The 27,258-nt window shown below is 42.7% G+C and overlaps 2 protein-coding genes and 2 non-coding genes across 7 annotated transcripts in view; 1 reads left to right on the forward strand and 3 right to left on the reverse strand.

Moving 5' to 3' along the window:
* NOP58 (NOP58 ribonucleoprotein) overlaps positions 1 to 11,622 on the reverse strand; it is a 25,399-nt gene extending 13,777 nt beyond the window's left edge. Inside the window, exons 1-7 of the mRNA XM_075093768.1 lie at positions 11,338 to 11,622; positions 7,772 to 7,848; positions 5,998 to 6,050; positions 4,007 to 4,131; positions 2,930 to 3,066; positions 1,679 to 1,743; positions 241 to 375 (exon numbers count right to left, since the gene is read on the reverse strand). Coding sequence (XP_074949869.1) covers positions 241 to 375; positions 1,679 to 1,743; positions 2,930 to 3,066; positions 4,007 to 4,131; positions 5,998 to 6,050; positions 7,772 to 7,848; positions 11,338 to 11,382 — 637 coding nt within the window. The 5' untranslated portion in view covers positions 11,383 to 11,622. The remainder of the gene's footprint in view (positions 1 to 240; positions 376 to 1,678; positions 1,744 to 2,929; positions 3,067 to 4,006; positions 4,132 to 5,997; positions 6,051 to 7,771; positions 7,849 to 11,337) is intronic.
* LOC142058186 (small nucleolar RNA SNORD70) lies at positions 1,001 to 1,088 on the reverse strand. The gene has a single exon (XR_012660878.1). It is a non-coding gene; the product is annotated as a small nucleolar RNA SNORD70 (small nucleolar RNA).
* Positions 5,636 to 5,724, reverse strand: LOC142058185 (small nucleolar RNA SNORD70). Its single transcript, XR_012660877.1, has one exon. It is a non-coding gene; the product is annotated as a small nucleolar RNA SNORD70 (small nucleolar RNA).
* Positions 11,525 to 26,944, forward strand: SUMO1 (small ubiquitin like modifier 1). Of its 4 annotated transcripts, none has more exons than XM_075093770.1 (6): positions 11,525 to 11,730; positions 20,311 to 20,494; positions 21,610 to 21,684; positions 22,932 to 23,009; positions 24,889 to 24,960; positions 25,927 to 26,944. In XM_075093770.1, the coding sequence occupies exons 2-6, from the start codon at positions 20,477 to 20,479 to the stop codon at positions 25,993 to 25,995; spliced, it is 312 nt and encodes a 103-aa protein (XP_074949871.1). In that variant the 5' UTR covers positions 11,525 to 11,730; positions 20,311 to 20,476; the 3' UTR covers positions 25,996 to 26,944. The 4 variants fall into 4 exon arrangements, with proteins under 4 accessions (XP_074949871.1, XP_074949873.1, XP_074949874.1 ...); XM_075093772.1 differs by having other exon boundaries at positions 11,683 to 11,730; positions 20,414 to 20,494; XM_075093769.1 differs by lacking the exon at positions 11,525 to 11,730 and adding an exon at positions 16,341 to 16,451.
* The last annotated feature ends 314 nt before the right edge of the window (positions 26,945 to 27,258 follow it).

Consider the following 27,258-nt stretch of genomic DNA (forward strand, 5'->3'; position numbering starts at 1 on the left):
CTGCCTGGTGATGTGGTATTAGCTTTCTCTTAAGCTTCAAAATGGTAAATTGCATCAACATACAGGTGCAGGCATACACTACTTCTCTACTGGCCCTATGTACACTGCTCCTGAAAGCAGGATTGTATACAGGGTCATGACTAGCTGGATGAGTGAGTCACTGGTCTACAAATCAGTGTCGTTAATGCACTGCATACTAACATGCAACATTCTCCAGGCTCATGCCTCCTTACTACTCACCAACTTTCCGCACACATTTACAATACGTTAGGTTATCTGTGATGATTTTGCCCAGTTCAGGGAAGTGCCAACCATACCATTCCCTACAGCGCATGATGTAGTTATTCAGTTCTTTATCCAAGTCATCAAGAAGTGCTAAGGGAAAGAAGAACGGACTTTTTTTCTAAAAAGGTAATCTAAAAAATGGAAAATTCACACATCAATAAGTTGAAATAGTGTAAAAGGAGATAAACTGAAGTATATTATCCCATAAAGACTGGAACGAAACATAAGCTGCAGTACATTAAAAGTCTTTACTTTTCAGAGAACTGCATAATCCCAGGCACAATATTATAGAAATATTAGAATTCCCATGAGTGTGACCTGGCAGTTTCATCACTGGGACTGCCTTGGACAGACTCCTTTAACAGCTGCAAAGCACATTCCCCTGGAACGGGAGCAGCAGCCAGTTTTCTTCCGCTCAGTCAGCCGAAGTGCTACACACAAGATTGATGTAAAAGTCATCTAATGAACTTTAAGGAAAAACGTTTTAATGGTGAGAAACTGATCTTGTATTCAATTACTTGATTTAAAAGATTGTATTAAGCCCTTTAGTTGCCTTTATGATATAAATATACCCAACACAAATCCAACAGGCTCACCATTTACCTGATATGGCCAATAACAGGATTTACAACATAAGAGTGTAACACCGACAGCATATATATTGCTACAGAGCCCCGAGGCTAAAATATTTCCTGCTAATGCAATACCAACATTTCCATCTGTTGTCTCAGTGGTAGTGACGAAGGAACTGAATTAAATCATTAATTTCAGTTTAACTATGTTTCATCATTGACAACAGTCTGGGAATTAATATTCCAAACAAGATTCCTCACCACTGCTTCACAGCAAGCATGCCGATTATGATGTGGATGTCTTCAAGGAAAAATGGGGAATGGGCTTTCCCAGATGTATTTACAATTTGAGTCTGTTCTCCATTAAGAAAGCAAGGAGATGGAATGCAGCATTACACACTGTGGTGGGTTTTATGTGCCTAACATAAGAGTCTATTTCCACATTCCCCTCCATGCAAGATACCACCAAAACGAAGGGTCAGAAAACCCTGTCTTGTGGGGCCCATTCTCCCAACACTACTCAGAAGGGAGGCACATTGGGAAGTGAAGTCCTCAGAGGACCGAACTAACCCTGCCTGTACTTCAGCTGAACTCTATGCTAAGATAAAATGGACACCAATATATTGTGTCACCCTAAAAACGTTCCTGCTTGTGGAAAACCCTATTAAGAAAACACACCTTATGCCTAGTTGAACACCAGTGCCTTGTTTGCTGAAACATGCTAGGAGAAAATGGACAGCAATACTTTTCTGTAACCAATGTAAAGAAGTCAGCTATCCTAAGCAAACTCCATTGATAATTTAAGCTTTAAATATACTTACAAATTGCCTGGATAATCATGGTATCTACTTTGTCTGGGCTGAATTTCAACTTGTATCGGGAAAGGCTGAGGAGACAAATACAGTTTCATCAGCATCCTTACATCCTGCTGCAGAGTATGTCCCACCTCTTCCTGTTTTACATTAACATAGCTGTCTATACACTCATTCATACCAGCTCAGTTTTATGACACTGACTGCTCTCAGCTGTGGCTACAAGCCACACTGACACAAGTTTCACAACAGCTCCAACACGTGTACATGCACATACCCTTTAAACCAGGGTGAAAGGGAAAGTTAAGGCTATCTGTACCACATGCAGCAGACTGAACGCCAGTGCTGTGGCAGGAAATTGGCCGTCATTTCTGCATGGTTCGCCACAAACCTTATTTGTCAACAGCACTTCCAGTTTTGCAGCAGCTGAAGACAATCCACAAAACTGTACCTACCCAGCAGCAAAGATCAGCAATGCTAATGTGAAGCAACAGAAGAAACTTCCTGGAACAGATTCTCACTGTCTGAGAAAGTCCATTACCATCTGGCTTTAATATATGTTTAAAATTTCTCAGTACGCTACAGTAAAGACACTTGATATCAATGAGGACTTGCATCTTCAAAGTCCTTTTTCAATATTAAAGCCCATTTTCTAAGCAAACATGCATCTATTTTTAAGGAATTAACTACAGCAAAGCAGTTCTCTAACTTGCCAATGGCTCATGGACAGGATGAGCTTATGCCAAAATATGGATTAAAAGTTACTCATGAATGACTGCTTGATCCCATTCTGATCCAACAACTTTGTATTTAACTACTGCTCCACTAAACTTAAAAGGCAGCAATAGCAAGGTAGGAAGACAACTCTGCCTTTAACATTCAGATTATATATTATATGGGTATTTATTATGGCATAAATCGGCAAATCAGTGTCTTCACCGTGTCTCTCAGCAGCAATGGCGTTTAAAATGACCCATTTGATTGCAACAGGGACATTTCAAACCAAATCATGAAGTACATACCATGCAAAGGAAAGCCATCAATTTCAACTTCAGGTGAAGATGAAGCCTTTCCCTAAAAGGTGGGTGCAAACTGAAAAGCCCTTCCTTTACAAAACAAGATTTCAGATACAAATGCGTCTTCACTTACGGAGCATGAGACCATGTCACATACTAGGATACACTTCAAGCAGCATGGCATAGCCAAGGACACAGGAGTAGGGCAGACATGGGATGAAATAGAGCTGTTCTAGGAACTCACCTGTGCGCCAGACCCAGACACATAGCTGCCATCTCTCGAGAAGGAAGGCCTGTAATAAGCCCTTCGATCTGTGAACGAATTCCTCTCATCAGCTCTGTAACCATTGGACTGTGTATACAACTCAAATTCAGCTTGTCCTGCAAGATGGAAATCAATGGTCCAAAGTCAGGCACAGCAATGGCATTCCTCTAAAGCCCTTCTTCCAGTAGCCTTATCTCATTATACCTGTTTTTCCCCACTGCGATCTTGTGATCACACAACAGCATCTTTGATGCTCAAGGTAGGGACACCCCCAGTTCCCCAGACAGCAAAGAGGGCAATTATAATTAATGCTCTATCTGCTATGTAGACACTGGAACCGACGATTCAAAATTTTGCAGTTTACTAGAAACAGTTTGGCCACAGAGAGAAAATTCATAGATAGAGGGTTGAGGGCTTTGGGTCTTTTTCAGAGAACAAAACTGAAAAATTAATTCGGAGTCCTCAGTATTATTCACTTTAACACTAAATCCTCCATATTTTGCAGTCTACACCAGTCTCCTATGACAGCATGAGGAGGTGATCAGAATACAGATCACTGGAACAGGGAGCAATCAGACATAAGATGGGAACCTGACATTTGACACCTAAAAGACATTGGAGAAGGCAGTCCACCTCTACTGAACTTCTTTTCTCTGGTAGGCAAGGACTGAAGGATGTGCATAACTGCTTATAGACTGAGGAAGGCAGAACAATGCATACTCCCAACAAGACAATATGTCATCGTCCCACTATTGCTGCATCTGTTAGTGATGTGCCTGGCTGCTTGCTTTGTTTCCCCCTCTCCTTTTTCTGGATGGTATCATTAGGGAAATTAATTTTTTCACCTGTTGGGTTTCTAACCAATATTTAAGAGAGAAATCAAGCAAATCGTAACATCTCAGTGCACATTTACCATATCATTCACTTGTGTACTCAGAGTGACATACTCCCAGTATACATGCAGTACACATTTGATGATAAGGATTAGAGATCTTCCACACTGCAAACACAGCATTGGCAGCATAATCCGTTGCTAATGGCAAAATCGGTTATCACCTTTATGACACCTCCAAGTTTGGCATCTGCTACAGCCAATTGTTCATGGGCATCTTTTGCCACTATCTTCTTGAGAATTTTCTTCAAGTTCTTGCTGAGCTTGCCTTCTACAAGAGCTGTGGATGCTGTATAAAACAAAAAGACCAAAGATGCAGTTTCTTTCATCTCCTAAAACCTGTAAAAATAGCACTCCTAACTTGGGATTTTTACTTTAACTGCCCACAGTAGCTCTAGTCTGAGCTGCAATACTACTTCGCCATGCAGTGGCTAAAATTGAAATAGAAGAAAATTATATACCTGCTCCTTCAGAGGCCTAAGTCAAAAACCCTTCTTTCAGTTGCCTGTTTTCTCCATGTGGTTTCAGTTCTATTTCTGTCAATTTTGTTTAAGGATCTCTACAAACAGTATGCCATATGCTTTAGATGTATGTTTTACATTTCTGAAGGCAAGGTTATATGGGAACATTTTGTGTATCATTTAATTAACCAACCATTTTCCGGGTCCCTTAGTCAGCAACCATGATATCCTAAACTGAGTAATGGCTTATTTGCATCCTCTGATGATGACAATGTACTATCTAAAGCCCAAAAAAGAATGATGCCAAACACACTGACTGGGCAGTCAGACACAGATCCTTTTAATATAGCATGTAGACCGAAGAATTTTAAGAGGATGTTGTTCATTCTCAAGTATTAATAGATCTATAAAAGCTTTACAATCCCACACAATATATTTTAAGCAAGCAATTATACAACTCCCTTTGCAGGTCAGCTCTGTGCTCCACTGAACTTCTGTGATTGATGCAACACCATCACAGCAAATAGCACAGAAGCCAGTGATTTTTGATTTCCAGAACCTCAGTGAAACGTAAGGGTAAGATTTAAGTACTGTGCTGATTTTCACCTCAACCCTTCTAGAGTGGAGATAAGTTTCAACCCTTCAAGGTGGCAAATAGCTAAATAGCTCCTTACCCACTTAGAACAGCCACATACATAGTCTTCCCTTCAGAAGAAACATACTCTGAATAATCTTTCCCATTTCAGATAAGTAAGCCTGAAGCAAAGTAGCAGAAGTTTTGGGTTGGAGGTTGTTTTTTTTTTTGTCATTGTTGCTTTGTTCTGTGGGGGTTTGTTGTTTTTTTTTTTTTAATCAGCCTAACTATATATGATCTGAATGCAAACCTACGCAAAAGCAACATAATCCAAAAAATATGCCAGGAAGAGGAATATACAGCAGCTTCAATCTCACTTGTTTCACTTGCATCTCACACATGATGGTAGTGTCTCCATTCTCGTTTCCTTAACTTCCTTTATAAACTATCCCTACCACATCAGAATATGAAGATCTGTTCTTCAGTTGTAAATGTGACCTGGAACGTCCACTTACTGATGTCATGCAGCACATTCAGCAGTAATAGCCACACCATTTCTGAATGATTAGTTACCAGTTTTATCATTTCTGTTCAAATAAGTACACAGCATCAAGTGTTGAATTAGTAAAATTATTGAATATAAGGCTTTCAATTTTGTTTAAACTCCTCAATTTAAGTGGAATACAGGCATTTTTTTAGGCTGAAAAAACACAGGCATAATATGCATCCATAAAACAAGGGCAGTTGTAACAATATATGTGTCTGTTATCTCAGTGGTAGTGACGAAATGTTGACTCAAATCAGTTATATTCAGCTTCAACAAGAATCCATCATTGACAACAGGCTACATATATCAGTCAAAACTTTCTACATGGTGCTCATTAGTGAGCTGCATGGGAAATAACCATGGTAGGAAAAAACTATACTTCCTTTCACTTCTGCTGCACTATAGGGTGGTTGGATGACCTCATGAAACAACAGAAATGGTTGATTTTGAAAAATTTGCAATTTAAAAACTGAGCAAAAAAACAGTGCAGGGACAAAGGTAAGTAACGAGTGAACTAGTGCATGACAGGGATTTCTCTTTTTTTTTTTGTAAGAATGGCGTTAACCCACTTACCAGCAAGTGCTTCTGTTGTGTCCTGAAATTTTTCAAAGTGTTTCAGCTTTACTCTACAGAAGAAAAATGTAAGCATGTAAATGAATGTACATAAACCAGATGCTAGAATCATTTTACTCTTTCTGCCTCTTCTGCTCTTCTCCCTAAGACTGCAAGACAGCAGAGATCAATATCCAAATCCTCAAAAAGAAGGAAGAGCATTAAACCTGCTGATTAAGTTTGAGCCTGATGTGACTTTTCAGCTGGGTCCTACAAACTTTATTAAAAAATAAAAAAAGAAGGAGGAATTTTGACGTAGTATCTCTAGGACTAACATAACTGGAAAAACTAAGTCCCCTTTTTGTTTTGTAGTTCATATTTAAAAACAGCCATCCATTTAACTTTCAACACTGCACCCGGATTAACTATGTGTCACTGCTGATCGACTGATGATAGCATCTTCCCACTCATCTTCAAAAGGGAACCTTCTGCCTCTGTGGAACGCATAGCCTGCACAGCTCAGATTTAACATGCTTTTCAACCAAATGCATCTTCAAAGCCTTTAAAACTGAACTGATTCATTGCCCGTGAATCCTCAAGCCCTCCCTTGTAAGTAGATGTTAGAATGTAAGTTCTGAGCTGAGCTTAAAAAAAACAACAGAAAGTTCTTCCATGCCCTAACTGCTGACCAGAGCCAAAAATCAAATGCAGTGTTCAACCACGCTGCAACAGACCCTTAGGCCCAGCTTCCCTCTCCCCCTCCCGTAGGCTGTGCTGTTGACATCTAGAGTTACAGTTAAGAAGCTATCTCAATCCAGTAAATTCCTTGTCAGGGACAGGCATTTGACTAATCCAGTTCTGATTAACCACTGCTCTTTGTGAGTCAAGTATCTGCAAAGGAAGCAAGGTCACAGATAAAGCTGAATGCTTGTGTTAAGCATTTGCAGAGCCCAACAGAAGCTCCAGGCTTATACTGATGCCTTTTCAGAAAGGCAGGAGAGACAGGAATTACTTTCATCAGAGTAGAGATCCATTAAGAGACACATCCTGTCTAGCAAGTGGCCAGGATGATGTTTCCAAGACAAGATTAACAACACTACACACAGGCAGATGTGGGATATCCCAGCGTCTCCTCTGAATACTGTTACAGAGCAGGATAACTACAAATCACAAGGCATAGCTTGTTCAGAGGTATCCATTATAACCAAAGCTGGTTAGGAATCTTCCAATAAAAACACCCTAGACAGACTTGGAAGGAATCCACCATTGTCCGCAGCTTTAGGGCAATTTGCTAGAAAGGTCAGCTTGGTCAGCAGATGCTGCAGTCCTTGCGCAGCTACACAGTGGTGCTAACACTCACTGATGGCATGGGCAATAACACTAACTCTCAATTCACAGTGATTCACATGCTATTTGTTTCAGCTGGACTAAACTTTTTTTTTTTAAAATATTTTCCTGTCGGCACAAATACCTGTCATTTCAGCCAGTTCCAGCATTACAAGCTTGCATGTTCTTGTCAAAGCATCCAGATCTCCTTAAAATATTGTTAAATTTTTTGCTTTGGTGACACACAGTAATAACGTTTTTTCTTTGCAGTGTAATTTCTTTCACTTTGATATTTGGTTTTAAGTTTCTCTGAGTATCTAACTTAACATTATAATTGTTCACAGCTTTTAGGTTTTACAATACTGAAAAATAAAAATCAATACTTCTTTCTGAACCTCAGATGTGCATAACCACAGGTGGTCATGTCCTTCCACAAGCCAGGCTTCTATCCCCACATAAAGCTGCTTACATTTTGTTTGCTTTTTCAGGAGTTTCAAATTCTTTCCATAAACTGTCAACTTCTTGGAGCTTTTTCTCATTCAGAACCTGTAGAAGGTGGGGGAAAAAAAAATAATAAAAAACCCACACAACTATATTTAAAGCACTTTTGAAGAATCTTCAACCCTGCAGAGGCGGCCTGAAGCAGATTTACAGTGTATCCAACCACTGGAAGTTAATACTGATCCAAGTCAGCAAACTCAATTTTGGGGATCTCCAGTTCCATCATTCTCTCCTTTTATCCTACTAATATACACACAACATTGGAGTGTTTTTATTTTCAGCTGAATTACAGAAGTTGCTCGATAATGGCTGGGTCCTTCTTGAACCTGCACATTAAAACAAAACCCTCTCCTTGTTTATCAAAACTGGGCTTGTTCCACCTCCTCTACAGGACTCATTCACAACCCCAATAACCCCAAAACAAACCTGCCACTACTTTGGGAAAATACAAACACGTCTGGGATGCCTAACAGGAAGGAGTAATCCCACAAGTTATTTTCACTAATCTGAGCTAGCCGAAGGAAGAAAGAGAACGTCTCCGTAAAGAAGAATTTTCACCACAGCTTCGTAATCAACTGAGTCAAGAATTACCTAAGAGGCAGCAATGGCTTAATCCCATCTCTGTACAAGGGGGATCCCTCTCTGTTTTTAAATAGCCAAGGTTAACAACTACACCCCTGGAGCCTACACACGCTTCACAAAGCACAGAGTGTACTGCAAATTCCTAGAAAAGCGCTCAGGGGAACAGTACAGTCAAGATCTTTACAACATTATGTTCTTTACACCTCACTCAAAAATCTTGTGGTTTTGTCCCTGCAACACAGTTGCAGTTTGACTCAGTGCAGGGCAGAAATCACTGTTAGGATTATGAGATTTTGCTCCCTTGCAGATTTTTAAACCCCAGTCAAAGGAGGTTTTCTTTTTTTAAACTCAATTAGTAGATGAGCAAATAAACATAGTAACTCATTTCCGACAGGACTCTGAGGCACAGGAAAACCTTGGGGCAACTCCTCCTTTCCTCAGCCTGCTGATTCTTTCCGCCACCTTTCCTACCCCAAGGCCTACAGAATTTTCAGCCTCTATAAACAGGCATGAGTGCAGAGAGAAAAATAAAGACATAGAAGCTGCTATATCAAGGTTGTTAGTAAAGAAGCTACCTGCCTACAGATATTTTGTGTCCTGCAAGATAGTAAGACTCATTGGAAAAAGTCTTCCAAGCTCTAGAACATGGCTACACCTGCTCCATTTGCCCTTACTATTTAGACTGTTTGCTCCTCTGATGGGAACACCACCTAAAAGGAAATACCTGAGAGCTACACAGCTTGCAGAGGACAACAGTTCTTGGTTACCAAGGCATAAAGGCAGAGCACAGTTATGCTGGCAATGGACATCTGTGGGCACTGCTGGAAAGGGAAGTGGGTGACCATGACTGTCTCCCAAAATTCAGAAGCACAAATTCTGTCCAACACTCAGGTAACCAAAACAAAAAAAAAAAAAAAAAAACCAGCCCCAAATGAACAACCCCCTCAAACCCTGCAAAACCCTGGCAGTGACAATTTTTACAGACTTCTTTAAAAAGAAAAAAAGCTAAACTCTGCAGAGAATATTGTGATACAGAATGAATATACAAGTGTAACAATGACACAAGTTTGCAGCTGAACAGCCACCCTGTCTAGGAAAGGAAAGCTATGTAATCAAGAGCCTTGCCCTGCAGGTGGGCACTGCGGCTGGGGCTCACTGTATCTGGCCTTGGCAGCTGCAAACAGAATCAGCATGGAAAGCCAAATCTTGTCTCAAAACATATATTTTAATAAAATACTACTTCTTCTCAGTTCCAGCAGACAGCTTTCACTTCTCTCCCAATCCAGCCCAGACACCATTTGCAGTCCACTGTCCTTCCCACGCAGCAGCTGTTTAACGGCCTGCCTTCCAACCCTGCTCCTTGATGCCTGGTGCCCTCTAGCCGCTTCACACACACAACACAGACAGACCCCCATGGCCCGGCTGGTGACACCTGCAGCATAGTGCTGTAGCGCTTCTGCAGAGAGACTTCTTCGTTTCTCTTTATGCCCCTCCTCGTACCTTTGCTTTATGCCTACCCTGCTTTCAGAAATTAAAATACAGATTATTTTCTGCCTCTCCTGGCTCCTGTGAAAGGTTAAAAGGCCTTGGCTCACTGCACAAGAGGTTTGAGCCTACTCAGGATGTAATTTTGATTTTTCTAGGGACTTGGAAGGTGCATGATATTGGCCAGTGTGAACACTCAGTGAACAACACCTTCAGGGAGACTGCTCTATGTGTTAGTTCATAGAATGGTTTAGGTTGGAAAGGACCTTTAGAGATCATCTAGTCCAATGCCCCTGCAGTGAGCAGGGACGTCTTCAACTAGATCAGGTTGATCAGAGCCTCGTCCAACCTGGCCTTGAATGTTTCTAGGGATGGGTCATCTACCACCTCTCTGGGCAACCTGTTCCAGTATTTCACCGCCCCCACCGTAAAAAGTTTTTTCCTTATATTCAGTCTAAATCTACCCTCCTTTAGTTTAAAACCATTACCCCTTGTCCTGTCACAAAAGGCCTTGCTAAAGAGGTTGCCCCCATTTTTCATATAGGCCCCCTTTAAGTACTGGAAGGCTGCAATAAGGTCTTCCCTTGGCCTTCTCTTCTCCAGGGTGAACCACCTCAACCCTCTCAGCTTGCCCTCATATGAGAGGTGCTCCAGCTCTCGGATCATTTTTGTGTTCCTCTGGACCCGCTCCAACAGGCTCATGTCTTTCCTGTGCTGAGGGCTCCAGAGCTGGACACAGCACTCCAGGTGGGGTCTCACCAGAGTGGAGTAGAGGGGCAGAATCACCTCCCTTGACCTGCTGGCCATGCTGCTTTTGATGCATCCCAGGATATGGTTGGCCAGCTCCCCATATATAAGCGTTGGGGGGTGAGCACAGAACAGAAACTATCTGCCTTTAGAAGTATTTCTGTCTTCTCCCTGAGGCTTACGCCTTGAAATCCTCCTTGCCTGAGCTGCACTTCAATGAAGACGAAAGGTTTCAGGGCAGATGAAGTAAACATAGTGCTCTGTAGAGCACCATGGGTGTAGTTCTGCAGCAGACTAGGGCAAGAGAAACCAGTGCTTTGCTCTCTTTACACCTGCACTTGTATTCACACAGGTTAAACCCAGGGGGAAAAAAAGACTAAGGTGGGGGAAAAAATATAAGTATTATGATTAAACTCTATAACCAAGGTGGTAGAACCGTCCAGGCATCAGCAATCAAGCAAGAGAACAGGCCCAAGGAGAGCACGGCCCTGCAACAACTCTACTTTAGGCTTGGTCAAACCACCACGAAACAGCAGCCTTTGAGCTACCCCATCAGGAGAAAACGAACGCGGCGCGTGACACTCGGCAAGGTCACCGAGGAAGGCCTTCTCCTTCTTCCTCCTCCTCCCCCCCCACGAAGGCCTTCGGGCCCCCGCTGCAGCCGCACCCCCAGCCCGAGGCCTCCCCGGCAGTACGACCCCCAGCCCAGAGGCGCCTCACCTTAAAGATGGCATAGCCGGCAGCAGTCTCGAACAGTACCAACATGGTGGCGGCGGCGGGACCGGGGGGGGGGGGGGGGTACAGCCACGTGCGCCAGTGGACGGGACCCCCGGTCAAGCACGCGCGCGCCGGAAGGGGAAGTAGCGGAAAGGGAAGTAGCCGCAGCGGAAGTGAGCGCAGCGGAGGAGGGCGGAGCGGAGGGGTTGCCTTGTTCCAGCGCTCTCGCGAGCCACGTGGCGGGTGGGCGGTGGGACCGTGTCGTGGCCGTTAACGGCCGTTATCGCCGGTCCCCGCCCCTTCGCGCATCCTCTGGGTCCTCCCGCTGTGGGCAGCAAAGCACACTCTGGAGCTGGCTGGTGGCTTGGCTCCAGCTGCCGCGTTGTGTTCATCATGGTTCGTGCCTCCTTCACTGGGTAAAAAACCGGGTGGATGGCCGAGCCCAGAGAGCTGTGGTGAACAGAGCTAAACTCAGTTGGTGGCCGGTCATGAACAGTGTTCCCCAGGGCTCAGTGTTGGGGCCGGTCTTGTTTAATATCTTTATCAGTGATCTGGATGAAGGGACTGAGTGTGCCTTCAGTAAGTTTGCAGGTGAATCCAAGTTGGGCAGGAGTGTTGGTCTGCTCAAGGGTAGGAAGGCTCTGCAGGGGGATCTGGACAGGCTGGATTGATGGGCTGAGGCCAGTTGTATGAGGTTTAACAAGGCCAAGTGCTAAGTCTTGCACTTGGGTCACACCAACCCCATGCAATGCTACAGGCTTGGGGAAGAGTGGCTGGAGAGCTGCCTAGCCAAAAAGGACCTGAGGGTGTTGTTTGACAGCTGAATGTGAGCCCGGCAGTGTGCCCAGGTAGCCAAGACAGCCAATAGCATCCTGGCTTGTATCAGCAATAGTGTGGCCAGCAAGAGTACAGAAGTGATCATGCCCCTGTACTCAGCACTGGTGGTGAGGCCAGACCTTGAATATTGTGTACACTTTTGGGCCCCTCACTACAAGAGGGACGTGGAGTTGCTGGAGCGTGTCCAGAGAAGGGCAACAAAGCTGGTGAAGGGTCTAGAGAGTAAGTTTTATGAGGAGAGGTTGAGGGAACGGAGGTTGTTTAGTCTGGAGAAGAGGAGGCTGAGGGGAGACCTTATCGCTCTCTACAGCTACCTGAAAGGAGGTTGTAGTGAAGTGGGTGTTGGTCTCGTCTTCCAAGTTACTAGTGATAGGATGAGAGGAAATGGCCTCAAGCTGCATCAGGGGTGGTTTAGATTGGATATCGGGAAAGATTTCTTTACTGAAAGAGTGGTCAGGCATTGGAACAGGCTGCCCAGGGAAGTGGTTGAGTCACCATCCCTGGAGGTGTTCAAAAAAACATGTAGATGTGGCACTTGGTTTAGGGGGCATGGTGGTGTTGGGTTGATGGTTGGACTTGATGATCCTAGAGGTCTTTTCCTATGATTCTAAAAAAACTGTCCCTGTAAGCGTTCAAGGGCTGCCCGGTGCGCAGGGGGCCTCCCCAGTAGCCCCTGTGAGATGCCAGCCTGTTACTGACTTGTGCTCCCTTGGGAGCAGCAGGCCTCTGCTCAGCGCCCCCCAGGCTTGGCAGGGGCAGCAGGTGGTGGCAGGGATGGCCACCGTGAGGAGAAATGGGTCCATGCCCGAGGACTTGGGTGCCCATATTGGCAGTTTTTGTTCTCCTAAGAGAATCCTGAAGCAGGTGGGAGCTGGTAGCCCCTGTGGTGACCCGAGCTGCCTTGGAGTGCTGCATCCAGCCCACCTGTGGTGCCGGGGCTCAGGCAGGGTGCACTTCCTGCTCTCTCTGCACACCGGAGTGGATCCCCATCCGCTGCTCTGCTCTCCCTCCTCGAGCTTGTTCCCAAGGCCTTGTCTGGAGATCTTCATACAGATGCAAGTTCTTTTGGTAAAGAATCTGTTGCGACTAAGTGCAGTTGTGTGTATTTAACTGGTTTGCTTTTCCAAGAGAGGACTACCAACTTCCATGTATTTCAGACCTAAATTTTGAAGTCTCTGTATTTCCCCATGCTGTTGCAGTGTCCCCAGGATAGGGCATTTCCCTATGGGGGAAGGCAGAGGCTGCAGGCAGCTAAAGCCGTCCGTTTGTGCCACCTACTGGTTTCTGTCTTGGCAAAGAGCTTCTCTGTGCAGGCTGCTGCGTCCAGCCTACTCTATGCTTGGGTCCAAGCCATACTGAATAATTGAAAAGCAGCAGCTAGTGGAGTACAGGCAAAAAGTGCCAGTCCTCGCCTGGATAAATTCCCACTGATTTCACATTGAGGGTTACCTGTGCTGAAAATAGAAGCGGAATTTTTCCTGCCTGCAGGAAGAGAGGGTCTAAGTGACACTTAGGCTTGATTAATATCAGACATGTGTGCTGCATTTTTATACAACCATCCGTATGAGTCAGCACTCCTTCCTTTCCGCTCCTGCTTCTCGCTTAAGGAATACGCTGGAAAGCCAATAGTCAGAGGAACCTGGGGATTCACACCATTCTTAAGATATATTTTTTTATATGGAAAGACTTTGGTGCTTTATATGTTGTAACCTATTTTCTGAAGTCCCACAACTAGTAATATTGCCAAAGAAATTGTTTTCAACTAGAAAGAGAATTTCCAGGTTCCCCTTAGTTTTAAAACTCTGGTGCTGCTGGCTCAGGGGGAGTGCTACTATCTTGAAGAGCAAATTTAAGAGTAAATATTGCTTAGTTGCCTGACTTAGAACACTGTATTCATCCAGTTTCCCAGCACTAACCACTCTCAAACAAATATGTTGGCATTATGAGATTACAGATTGTTCTTAGGTTAAGGTCCAGTTTTATAAGAAACGCATTTTTAATGAACTGCAGAGGCTTTGCACTGACTAGGTGGGCAAGTACATTTGAGAAAAACACCAACAGTCCCTGACTCCCAATCTATATATACAGCTTTCAAGAAGTTAGCAGCAATTTAAAGGAACAGAGGTGAATTTTTATTGACTTCAGGTGACTGAGATTAGTTGCAGATGAGGGAAATTAGAGAAGTTATAAAACACCTGAGAATTAATTGAGGTTATTTGGGTAAGTAGTCTTGATGGTACTACAGCAGCAGTACTACTGCAGCAGTAGCCATGGTTTTGGGCTTTTTGGGAAGAAGCTTGCGTAGGTATGTTTAGTCTTTTTAAAACAGCATTATTTTTGTTGTGTTTTAATTTTAAGTATGTTCTGTGTTTGAGTTGGGGCTGATGAAGAACAGCATGAGTTTTGCTGATGTACCTCCATAGTTCTCATGGGCTGAACGGGGACTTCAGCCCCTGAGAAGCTTTGCAGATGCTATAAAAATGTTTCTTGTATCTTGATGAGGTAATGCCTCTGCAACCAATTAAGTAAGAAGGGAGTGAAGAGAGGTGGCATTACTGTTACTTAGCATGTATGCAGATGTGCATGTTTCAACATTATGCCTTTCTTGCTATGTATAGGGATAGTTAACTGTATTCTGACTGATGCGCGCATTAGTTTTTATTACAAGATTGCATAGGAAAACTGGTAAAATGAGGAATTAGACTTAAGTCTCAGGGTCTGGCATGAAACCATAGCCTTATAAGACTACTCTCCCTGTTCTTCAAACTGCTTTTGTTTGTGAATAGCAGTGATGTGTAGGACAGTGTATATTTGTAATTTTCTGTTCTGTTAGCATAGTGTTGCTGTGAAGCCCCTGAATAGCTTAATTTGGTGCTTTTGTGTAGTGTTATTGAGCTCATAATGAGCTCTTACTGTGAGCTTGGCATAGTATGAACATATTTGGCTTTCCCGCCTACTAGGCCTTGCCCAAGAAAAATCATCTTAATTCTGTAGCTCTGTATAGCATTTGTTTTAGTTCTCTTTACATTTTTTCCCCCTCCCTTGTTAATTCTGAATTGTTTTCACAGTTGTGATTAAAACTAATTCTCATGAATCTGGATACTGCATTGTTTCACTGGCTAGTGAAAGTGCATCCCTTGGTGTATCTATGTTTGTAATGTTCAGTTAGTGAAGTGCAGCTACTTTGCTGTTTTGTGTTATTACAAAGGAACACGGCACGCAGAATGTCAGAGGCTCTCTGTTGATGGTTGTGCTTGGCCCGGACAGATTTCTTACCCTTCCCCAAAGGTAGCTGGTAAAGTTAAAAACCTATCTGGCAGCATCCAGATAAGAATCTCCTGTTTCAGCAGGGCTGACTTCTGTTGATCCCTTTATTCAACGGTAATGTTGTTACTTTATGGTTCTCACATGTGTTTTTTCTGCTTAGTGGCCACTTAGAGCCAAGCGAGCACTTACTCCAGCAGTAATGCCCTGCAGGAGTTGCCTTAGTTGTAGAGAGATGTTAGTACTATGTGCTGCAGTCCAAACAGCTTGCAGTTTAAATATAATCTTTTTAAGCTGTTGGTGGTGTTTCTTGCGCAAACCTCTAAATAGCCGTGCTGTGCTGATGTAGAGCAGGACATCCATTCTGTGCTCGTACAGTATTACCGCCATGAGTTTGTGCAAATGCAGTTGCCTCCGTGCAAATTTGCTTAATACATGTGCATCCTACTACTTGTATGGTTGCAATGATAAAAAAGACAAAGTGTGCATAAATAGAAAAGTTAGTTTTGTTGTTGTCTCTTGGTAAAAGCAAGTCATTCCAGTGAGTGTAATGAGTGACTTTTGCTGTAGGATCTGCTGTTGTCGGAAGGGCTATGTGACTTGGCCCAGCTCGGCTGGGGCAGGACAAAGCGGCCGCGCAGACCCATGCTTTCCGTTGTTAACAGCGGAGTTTACAAACTCCCCCGGTTTTCCCCTCGGGGAAGGCCTTCGGGGGCCGCCGCGCCGGGGCTCTCCCCGCGCTCCCTGCCGCCGCCCGGCTGCCTCTCCCCGCCTCAGCTGGGGCCTGACCGGGGGAAGCAGCACCGCCGGCTGTGCGGGACCCGCGGAGCGCTGGAGGCGGCGCCTACCGCGAGTGCGGGGCGCGCCGGGCCGGGCGGGAAGTGAGCTCAGGCGCACCGGAAATCCCGCCCGCGCCGCGGCCTGTGTTTGCGCTGCGGGCAGAGAAAGGAGCGGAGCGCCTGCCGCGGCCCAGCCGAGCCTGCCGCACGCAACGGGGCCGAGCCATGTCTGACCAGGTATTGGCGCCGGCCGGCCCACCGCCCGCCCGCCCGCCCCGGGGGGCGGATGGGATGGCGCGGCAGGGTGGGCGGCGGCAGGCCCCGGGGGGCGCGGGAGGAGCTGTTTGCGCGCCCCCCGCCCACCCCCGGCCGCGCGCTCTGCGAGGGGCGGCCCGGGGCGAGCGGGGCCGTGGCCGTCCGGGAAGCGCCGGGGCGACGTTCCCCCCGCCCCGGGGAGTACGTGTTGGGGGTGCTAATCTCCGCCCCCTCCCCCCCTTGTATTTTAATCCCCCCCTCCCCTTCGCGCAGGGTATTTCGCGAGGAGCGGGGGGGCGGGCTGCAGGCGGGGGAAGCTCCGCGGGGCCCCGGGCCGGGATCGCCGCCCGGGCGGGCACCCCCGGCCCTGGAAACCCGGGAGCGCAGCGAGCGGTGAGCCGTGTTGCACAACAGTTGTTTCCTTTCGTTTTCCATTTCCCGGGTGTGCGGTAGGATGCTCTTTTGCCGGAGCAGGCGTTGTACGGGTTAGGCTAGACCTGCCAGGTTCTCTGTTTGCCCTAGGAATGCGAAAGTAGGAGGGAGGATTAAAACCCCAGGCTTTCTTAGCCGAGCGTTGCTTGCCTGTATTAAACACCCCGTCTTTCGCCAAAATCTGCCCTGCCTTCCCTCCTTGTACATTGTCTTGTTCCTGTCAATTCTGACTTCTCAACCGGGGACTGAAATAGTTACTTGTACCACAAGTTCCTGGCTTTCCTGGCGTGGTGTACATACAGTCCTTTGCTTACAACTAGTGCTTTAAGCTATGTGACCTGCTGGTGGAATGTTAAAACAGCATTCCGTTTTTAATTTGTGTTCTGTTTAGCTTTATTTTTTTTATATCGCTTTCATGTGGCAGTGTTTTCTAACTTCGTTATGACGATTCGACTTTGGAAAAATTAATGTCAGTATGTACAAATGTTCCTTGAAGTGAAGTCAAGAATAGTACTACTGCCAGGCAGGAAATTAAAAGTATCTAGAGACAAGGCTAAGCTTAGTACGTACTGTGTCTGCTTTGAGTAAGAGCCTTGATACATTATGACCCATGAGTAGAAACCATTGCTGTATGCGCTGGTGGTCTTCCTTCCCGCCCCCGACTTTCAAGCACGATGCAGCTGTACTGGTGGGGACGGTACTGCTGCCTCTCTCTGTCTGAGAGTGCAGCGAGGAGCACAGCTGTCCCTGGCACCCGTTGGGACACGTTTCCAGTGAAGTAAAATTCGTGAAAGTGGCTGCATAAAAAAAGGGGGGCAAATTCTGAACTAGATTTTTGTAAACTGATTTTTCACGTGACCTACTCTGTAGCTCTCTGCATTTGTGAACTTAGGCATGTTTTAACACATAGCAGCTTTCATTAGGTAATTCCATCTCCAGGCAAATTCTGCTAAAATACATATGTGTTTGTTCTTTAGGACTGCTTGAACTAAATGTAAGATTCATGGTATGTGATAACCTCTTTTTGGATACATATTTAAAGGTCTTTGAATAAGGACCCTGATTTTTTTAAAAATCTTTTTAATAGGTGTGCTAAACACTTTTATATGTTGTGTCATTCACTTCTGGGGGGACTGTGCAACAAGAGCTAGGCCAGATGCTTAGGTAACAGTATAACGTATGGTAATGCAGCACTGTAAATCTCATTCCTCTGTTTATCAATCCTAGGGGAATAATTGCATTACCCAAAATTGTGGATTGCTTACAGTGTCTGTCATTTTGGCCCTGGAATTAAGTTAAGAGGACATAATTTGTCACCAGTTATGATAATGTTGGCTTGTCTTTTTAACATAAATAAAGAAGCATACTTCATTTAGTTCTTAATTTCCAATAGGAAATTAAGTTTTTTGATGAATAAAAATACTTGCAAGAAGGGCATACTTCAAAAAACACATGGCTGCTTGGTGGGATCTAAGCAAAAGCAAAAAGAATCATTTTTCCTCCTTGCTTCAAGGGTCTCAGGCTGTTTTTGCTTTAATTGAATGTAGGTGCTGGCATTTTTATCTGTTCGTGTACTACCAATAAAGAATGCTATAGTTTGTATGCATTTTTCCATTCCTGTAGCAAATGTAAGAGTATTTGCTGTGTTAGGAAGTGTGTTGTAGTCTTATTCTTCTAGTAATTTTGTTAAATTTTTTTAAAGATTATCTAAAGTGTGCTGAGTATAGGGTTGGTTTTTTTTAGGCTTGGAACATCGAAGTTTGAGCACTTCAGAAAACTGGAGGAGAAAACATGCAATATACTGCCTTAACAATATTTGTTTGTGGTTGCATTAGTTGCAATAGCAAGGCCAGTGTGTTTCATCCAAGAAACTTCGGGTGCTTTTTATGGTCACGAATTTAGTGTTGATATAAAAATGTGAGAGAGTACAAGGAGCCTCGTTTTTTTGTTATTGATGAAAACTGAAATGACGCTTTTAAAACTTCAGGCATTTAATGAAAACTTAGAACTTGGAGTGTTGTGGTACTCCTTGGAGTGTTCTGTTTGTATGGTAGTCTTTTTTTTTAATGTACTGTTTCATGAGATGCCCTGAACACCAGCTCTTTTCACAGCGTAAGTAAAAGTCTGGAGGCTTGCTTGCAGATTGCTGATCCAGGAATTTGTTAGTGAATGCCTGTAGTTTAACTTTGCAATCTCCTTGCTTTCTTTGTCCGTAGTGTTTTTGTGTTGGCTTTACCATTTGGCATTGAATGGCAGCATAGTTCACCCGACAAGATGCAGGGAGCTGTTTCAGGCTTGCTGAGTCTTGTTGTGTTCTGATTTCCAGTATTTTGCCCTTTTTCTAGGCTTCAATTGTTGGCATTGTCAACATTGATTTGATCTTATTTTTTTCCTGAAATTAGAGCTCTGTTTGCTTTTATTTTGTGGGTGAGAGGTTGCGGAGGCTTTAAATGAGCATCTTTACGGTATGATGTTTTGAGACTCCAGTTCCTCTGCTTTTTCTGCTGTTTGCTCCTCCCCCATTCCTTTTTAGTACTAGAGCCCTCTTTCCCTGTGGGTAGGAATCAAACATCTTATGAATCATTGCTTTCCACTCATATTGGCCAGAGGCACTGTCATGGTAGCGATGATGATTTGTCGTATCTTGTACAGGATGATTTGTTATGGAAAGCTCAGTAGGTAGATCTCTTACAATGCACAAAACTTACAAGCTACTACAAATACCTCTACTGCTGGGATAATATGGTGCTGTGCAATTTGGTTCTTACGCAAAGTAAACTAAGACAGTGACTGACCTGAAATGTCATGTAAAGGGACAGGATGTTCTTCAAAACTCTTTCAGTGATAGTGAAACAGGAGATAGTTTTGAAGTTACAGACTTCAGATCTATAGAGATCTGAATCTCTTTCTCGTTCCTAGAGGTTAGTGGTCCTGCATACGGATGATAAAACTGTTGTTTGTGCAAGTTATTAAAACAAGTTGCAGGTTCTTGTTTTTCTTTCTCTTTTTAGTCAGGAGTGGAAACCAGTGTACTTTTATTCCTGTAAATAGTTCCATGAGGTTAGAGTTCAGATATGTTAGAAAGGGGAAACTTTGGTGGGGAGCACAGTTGCTGTGACTATGTTACCAGTGAAGACTCCTTTCATGCTTCAGAAGTTACTTGGAGAGCTGAGGGTAAGGGTCTAGTTTCTCGAAAGCTTGGGGTCATTTTTTGTGTTTGAGCTTGAAGGGTGATGAATCAGTCCCAGCAGTCCAGGTTTTGCCCAGGTAGGTATTTAAAAAGAAGTATTCAGATGAGGTGGAGTCTCTGGCTCATACTTTTTTGTCATGATGGAAGCTGAATGGATCTGGCTTGAGGCAGTGTGTCAAACTGGTACAAAGAGCACTTCCTCTCTCTTCTTTCCTCCAGACAGACTGGTACAGATAGGGAAGGTGTTTGCAGGCTTCCCCCGCCCCCCCCTTCCCTGAACTGTTAACATTCAAAGAAATTGTGCCTGTTTAACCTCCTTAAGGAAAAAATAAATGCTTGAAAAGGCTTGCCTGACATTTTAATCTGGAGGTTGAGACCCATCTGGATGGACTTAGTACATAAGGTTAGTATGTTTTTTGATGCTTGATCCTAAAGTTCAAATCTAAACATATAAAAGGTATTTCTTTATACTCAGCAAAACATCCCTTTAGGGCTGGGAAAATGTATGTGGTAGGCAGCTGTATGTATTTTGGTTTTGTCTACTGTGTTAAGTAATGAAATATAAAAGGAAGACTTGAAACATGATCAGCAGGGTATCCTTGTTTCTGACTACTTGGGAAGATTTCTTCATTGAGCACCATCTGGACCTGAGGCAGTGTCTGTGTAAAATCCCTTTGTGCTGCAGTGGGACATAACTAAAGGCCTGACCCAGAATATGTATTGACAGGCAAGGGATAGGGTTAATAATACCTGATCTCTCACTTGTCTTATCTATCAGCAGCTAACATGAAGACTTGGATGTTTTTAATTCATGTCTTACAGAACATAACACTTAAACCCTTTTGATGAGCTTTAGTACTCAAGTTGTGGAATAAAACTTGTCTGTACAATTAATTCTTATCCTGGAAAGATATCAAAACACTATACTCTTTAGAACTGCAACTTTTAAGAATTATGGTCTTAAAACAACATGATAGAAGGAAATTGTTACTTGATGTTGCTTTGTTGTCATAGACAAGAACGTGGCTGACCAGCCTTCTGAATGTAGTGACTACCGTTGATGCAATAGATTGAAAAATGCATGGTTTGCTCTCTTTACACTGATAGGGTGTCAGAAGTGCTTTCTGTTTGCTCTCCTCATGATATTCTTTTTTCTGTCAAATATCTGAGCCTCTTAGTACACTTCCTGTATTTCTTCTTTGCAGTCTGTTGACTAGGAGTTAGTGGTATAAAATCATACTTCTCATTTTTGCACCTGTCATCTATTTCCAAATGATCCTTCTCTCACCTCTTATGTTCTTCAGTGTTTCTTTTCTGTCATTAACTAAACTTTTCACAGGCAGCCAGCCAGCCTTGCATAATACTATGTTGCTGCTATTTTCACACACAGAAAGGAAGTAGTAAGGTGCCTTGGCTAGTCTGATTTCATGTAATAAGGAGGATGACAGCATCATACTGTCCAGTGAAAATAACAAATCATTGAACTGATTGGATTTTTCTGCAATGTTATTCTTGCAGGAAGCAAAACCTTCAGCTGAGGACTTAGGAGATAAGAAAGAAGGGGAATACATTAAACTCAAAGTCATTGGGCAGGTGAGTTTTTCCATAATTGTTAACATTTGGTGGAGCTGTGAGTTTTTGTATTGTAGAAATGAACAAATGAAAGTTGATACTTTCAGTTTTTCAGTGTGTATCATACTCTGCCATAAGCTACTTATCAACTGCCAGTGATGTGTGTTAGAATACTCTGGTGTGTTTTTTTTAAAAGCTTGAGTAATTTATCCTTATGACTCAGGATTTGGTCAGTGTGATCCCCATCTTACAATCTGATACACTGAGGGATTAATTTATTCAAGGATACAAATTAAATATGTGGCAAAATTGGTAACTTCAGGTCTTCAGAGTTCATGTAGCACAGTAAGCATGTGGTCAGCTTTCTTGGCCAGGGATAGGAAGAGGATTCTGTTGGCTGGCATGTTGGTAGATGTAAAGGGTGGATTATAAGTCTGAATTGAAGTTGTGTTGGAACGTGAATGTTGAGATCCTTCCTGAACAGAAGTCCTTCTGTGCAAAGAACCTCTAGCCCGTATGAGTTAACTCAGGATTGTTTGTTGGAGTGTTAGTGCAGTTGCTGTACTGGTGACTTGGAGACAGATGACTTAAAGTGGGACTAACACTAACTAGCTTACCTCTTGCTGGTTTAATTGGCAATGATAACACATTCAAAAGCTAAATATAACCCACATGCATTTTGCCAGAACTTCTTGCAGTCTGTTTTATCTGTAGCCATTTTGACAATTGTAGCTACTTGTATATTATGGCTGGTAGGAAGGACTATAGACTAAAGAGACCTAAAATTTCTCCTTAGGTTACCCTTGTGTTGCCAAGTCTGCCTGTATCCTAACTTCTAACTAATTAATGTAATTGAACGAGGTTTCGTATGGATTTTGAAGTGCAAGCTTTAACTTGTCTCTCTTGGATTCTTAGAGCAGGAGTCCCCTGCATATGTATGTTTGTATTTCATAAGTACATCATCTGGGTTAAGATGGAAGCACAGACTGAACCATGTATGGATTTTAGTACTTTCAAATCCAAAACCTCCATAGTGAGCCTAAGGCTATACTATGCCATCTGGTTTGTAAAACAGAGCTTCCTGTGGAAGTGCATGATGAATTTAGTGACTGATCCTGAAGGTTCATGTTTTGATGCACCAAGGTATGCATGGTGATAGTTAAACTGCATTCCATGTTAGTTTTATGTAACTTCTTCATAATGAAAGTCTTAAAATTAGCATAGATAAGTGGTTATTACAAAGTAACTTTTTTCTTTTCTGTTCTTAGGACAGCAGTGAAATTCACTTCAAGGTGAAAATGACAACACACCTCAAGAAACTCAAAGAATCATACTGTCAAAGACAGGTTTGTGAAATGATGACTGTCTCTAAAAAGAAAATTAAAAAGCCAAACATTTCAGCTTTATTTGAAAGAACAGTGGGGAAAAATGAAGACTTTCGTTGAGACAGTCAAGCTTCTGTCTAGTTACCACCAGGACAGGTGTCTGACAGTACAAATATAATGGATCTGCTCATTTCTTTTGACAAGTAAATGTATTTCTATTTAAGACAGTTGTGAATTTCATAGTAAGTTAAAATTACTGTTTGGAAATATGTAGCAGCTGCTCAGAAGATACAGAAGTTACCTTATAAATTAATGCCCGGGCATTTTAAAGTTGTTCCCCTCTCCAAGTGAAATTCCTTTACAGCTGTGCACTGCTGCAGCTTAAGATGAGAGCAGCCTTAGGCATTGTTACAGCCATCAGTATGGTAATCGATTAACATTAGCTATTATGCCCTAAGTTAAAGAGATCTGCAACATTAATTGTGGATGTAGGTGAATAGCAACTACTCTTACAGATCAAAAATACATCTTCACTTCCAGATTCTGTGGCAGATGTTGTGGATTCACTGCTGCTATTTCCAGAAGCCCTGGCCTAGTTTACCCCCAGCTTTGGGGGTAGATGCGTTGTGTGGCTTTTTCTTGAGTAACTGTCTTGGAGTTCACTTCAGGAGATATAAGAAATAATACTTGGGTTTTTCCTTAATACCTTGAGACAGGTTGAACTTGTCATTTGAAGTGTTCTTTTGTAGAATATGTTCTTCTTTGCTATCCTTCTGGAGTAGGAGGAAAGAAAAGATCAAACACCAGACGTGTTTGTAGCCAAATCCAAATGATTAAAATTGTGAGTCATTTGAAAAACTTAAAATTTTAAAATAAGATCTTGGAAATAATTCATGCAGCAGTATTATTGACTGATTAAAATGCATATGCGTGGAGTTCTGTTCTTTTAGGAAAGATGTAATTGTTTGAATGCAGCTGTATCTATCTCCTGGGCTGAATTCTGGAGAGTCTGTGGTTTCCTTCATCAGCAGTCAGTACAGTTTTTGGTGTCAAGTAGCCTTTCTCTCGTAAAGGGACCACCGTGAACACTTCTAAGTTGGCCAGAGGGATTGTTGGAGCAGTGTGAAGAGTTCTTCCCTATGAATTCTTCTGTCTAGTTATTTGCAAGCAATATTTCCGAGATCTAATTGGTACACGAAACGGGTCATATTTCACTTTTGTTTATTTTGCTCATAACTTGAAAGGGAAGAAAAAGATGAAGTATTTGCCTCATCTGTGGAGGTGAAGTGTGATATTCTACTGTACAGTGTACCTGTGTTACGGCAGACATGCTGCAACTTAACTTTATTTACCATTGGGATGCTCCTTTCTCCCTGTTTGGATGTGTTCCTTTTTTTCCTGCTCAGCTCTGCTCTTTCTTGTCCCCAGAGCAGAGGTTTTTGGTAAAGGATGCTATTCCTTCCTATGGTGATATAAGATTGGAAAAGTAAGGGTAGGAGTTAATAAAGTGAACATTATGTTCCTCCTGTTGTCTTAGGATCTTTAATAAGGCTGATACACAGTTCAGAAAAAGACAGGACCTTCATGTGTAATGTAGTCTTGGAAGGGAGGGTGTAGTCAGTACTTTATAAATTAAAAAAAGCTAAGGAAACTTCCAAGTTGTTGAGCTAGAACTCTGGTGAGGCTTTGGAATAAACACAGATTTCAGCACTGTCATGCTCCTTGAGTCTCTTCCTTGTAGTCTGCGTGGTTTCAACAGAATAGTGGAGCTCCCCATGTAACAGGAGCTAACACTTTCTTTTTTGACTTTCACATGTGGTGTTTGTATTAGAAAGTTTTTATTGTAAATCCATACAAGCTTGAGTAAGTTTTTCTTGTACATCTGTTTCTTTTTTTTTAGGGTGTTCCAATGAATTCACTCAGGTTCCTCTTCGAGGGTCAGAGAATTACTGATAATCATACCCCCAAGGAGGTGAGTTTCTTTCTAGAAAAAATGTTACATAGTTCACTGGAGAAACTAAATACCAAAGTAGTTTCTCTGCTCTGCTAGACTGACCAGAAAGAAGGTGTTTCTTTAAATATAGCCAACTTTCTAGACTGTATTTGGTCAAATATAGTCTGACTATATTTGTCTAACTAGAATCCTTAAGGCTGATGTGCAGTTCAGAAAGAGACTGATTGTACCTTCATGTGTAATGTTGGCTCAGAAGAGAGGGCGTAGTCACTGCTTACCAGAGAGGGGGGAAAAAAAAAAACCTAAGGGAACTTCCCATTTGTTGATCTAGAACTTCAGTGTGACTTGGGTATAAATATATATTTAGTTCACATTTATTAGATGAGAGTGTAAATAAACAGCAAACAGGTTAATTCTGCTGCCCAGTGACTTCCACCAATTGTTACAACAAAGCAGGAAGAAACAGTGTTATAATAATGACCTTCTGAAAAATCAGACAAACTTGTGTACTGTGAAATGGAACAAATTACCCTCTTTGAGAGAACAGTTGTAAACACGTTCTGAGTTGCAAGCTGTAGGTCTTAGCTGTATCGTGAGCTAGTAGCGTGCTATACATAACTCACGTGGCTGTACAGCTGGTGCATTCACTATGATGTTGGTTACGATCCTGTGCATCTCTTGCCCTAGAAGGGATTTAGAGAAAGGTAAAGCTAGCAACTTCCAGGCTGATGTGTACTGCTCCACAAGTGGACTTAGACTTCACTGATGAGGTGCTTGCTTTGACTGAGATGTGTAAGGCTGAAGGAAAAGCACTAAAAATCATGAGTGTTGGCTAGTGAGATGGTGACTGAAATTTTTTTCACCTCTTAGAAGAATTATGATGGGACAGAGGAACAAACCATTGTATAACTTGTCTAGTACCTGCTCTGAATTCAGTATACCAGATTTATAACAATTATATGCTGTTTTTCTCTGTTCTCACAGCTGGGGATGGAGGAGGAAGATGTGATTGAAGTTTATCAGGAACAGACGGGGGGTCACTCAGCAGTTTAGATCCTTCTGTTTGTTTTCTTCCCCCTTAATCCTTTTTTATTTTTAAATAATAGTTCTTTTGTAATGTGGTGTTCAACACTGAATTGAAACTGGCACCCCATCTCTGGGAGTTTATTTTCAAGCGTCTGGTATTTTGAATTCTCGTGCTCATTATACACTATTGTTTCTGTTTTCATTGTGCTGAACTTTTGTGATCCAGCTGCAGCCTTGCTCCCCTCTTCCCTTCTGCCCTCCCCTTTAGAAATACACGTACACACATGCATTTGTATGTTCACTAGGTTCGTGCATCTCAGGCACGAAGGCTGTAAGATCTGCCAGGTGGGCGAGTGTTCTTAATGACTTCCATATCTGCCCTGAAGTTTTGATGTGTGACTGTTTCACTCCTGGACTATAACTTTCAGTGCGAGATGAAGTTTTTCAGAGAACTAAACTGTGGAGAGATTGTGTATCCATAACTCAGAGCTATTTTGCTTAAATTGTCCTGATGGCCCAACGAAGAAGATTACCAAGTTGGAAATGGAAAAGCTAGAACTGTTGTCATCTGTACCTTGCTCCAGAGATGGCTTTGCTGAAGACATAAAATGAAAACCCTAATGATTCTTAAATCTTGCCAGAAGAGCCCAGAAGCATTTTAACTTCATATAGCAATTAGTACACGCAGGTATTCATGCAAGAATGTTCACAGCAGACAACTGGTGTTACTTTGGCACTCTTGTTTGTACCTTTTGGCCTGGGACGTGGGTTTTGAATGGACATTGTCTGTACCAGCTTCATTTAAAATAAACAAGAAAAACAATTTTATAAACAACTTGCATTTTCTTTTCAAATGTTTGGAAATGAGCAAAACCAGAAAGTTATAATTAGGGCTTGCTTTTCCAGTAACTATATGTTGAAGCCAGAAAAAATGTGCTCTGTAAATATACCTCATTAAAAAACAAACTTTTTTCTACTTGCCCTAGTAAAATACTTTATCTGCTTGGTTTGCAGGTGACTATTTGAGACTACTAGTTTCTTTTCTTGTTAAAGAATATTCATATATAGTTACATACAGCTTCATGCACAAAAGGTAAACTGAAAATGCAGCTTGGAAGGAAATACAAAGATGGTTTTCTATGTCTGCATTTCATATGATCGTGGTACCATTAACTAATCTCTCTATGATGGATGACATGGAAGTGTCATGATAGTTCATCAGGCATCGTTACAAGTGTCCACTTCATGTTCTAGCTAGTTGCAGGTTCTAAATGGTCAGTTTGAGAACGT

Source organism: Phalacrocorax aristotelis, chromosome 5, assembly GCF_949628215.1.
Source record: "Phalacrocorax aristotelis chromosome 5, bGulAri2.1, whole genome shotgun sequence".
NCBI classification, from domain to species: domain Eukaryota; kingdom Metazoa; phylum Chordata; class Aves; order Suliformes; family Phalacrocoracidae; genus Phalacrocorax; species Phalacrocorax aristotelis.

Bases quoted from the DNA above. Each gene is read 5' to 3' on its own strand.
- SUMO1 (XM_075093770.1), top strand. The intron at 21,685-22,931 runs GTGAGTTTTTCC...TTCTGTTCTTAG, and splicing joins AACTCAAAGTCATTGGGCAG to GACAGCAGTGAAATTCACTT. The intron at 24,961-25,926 runs GTGAGTTTCTTT...CTGTTCTCACAG, and splicing joins ATAATCATACCCCCAAGGAG to CTGGGGATGGAGGAGGAAGA.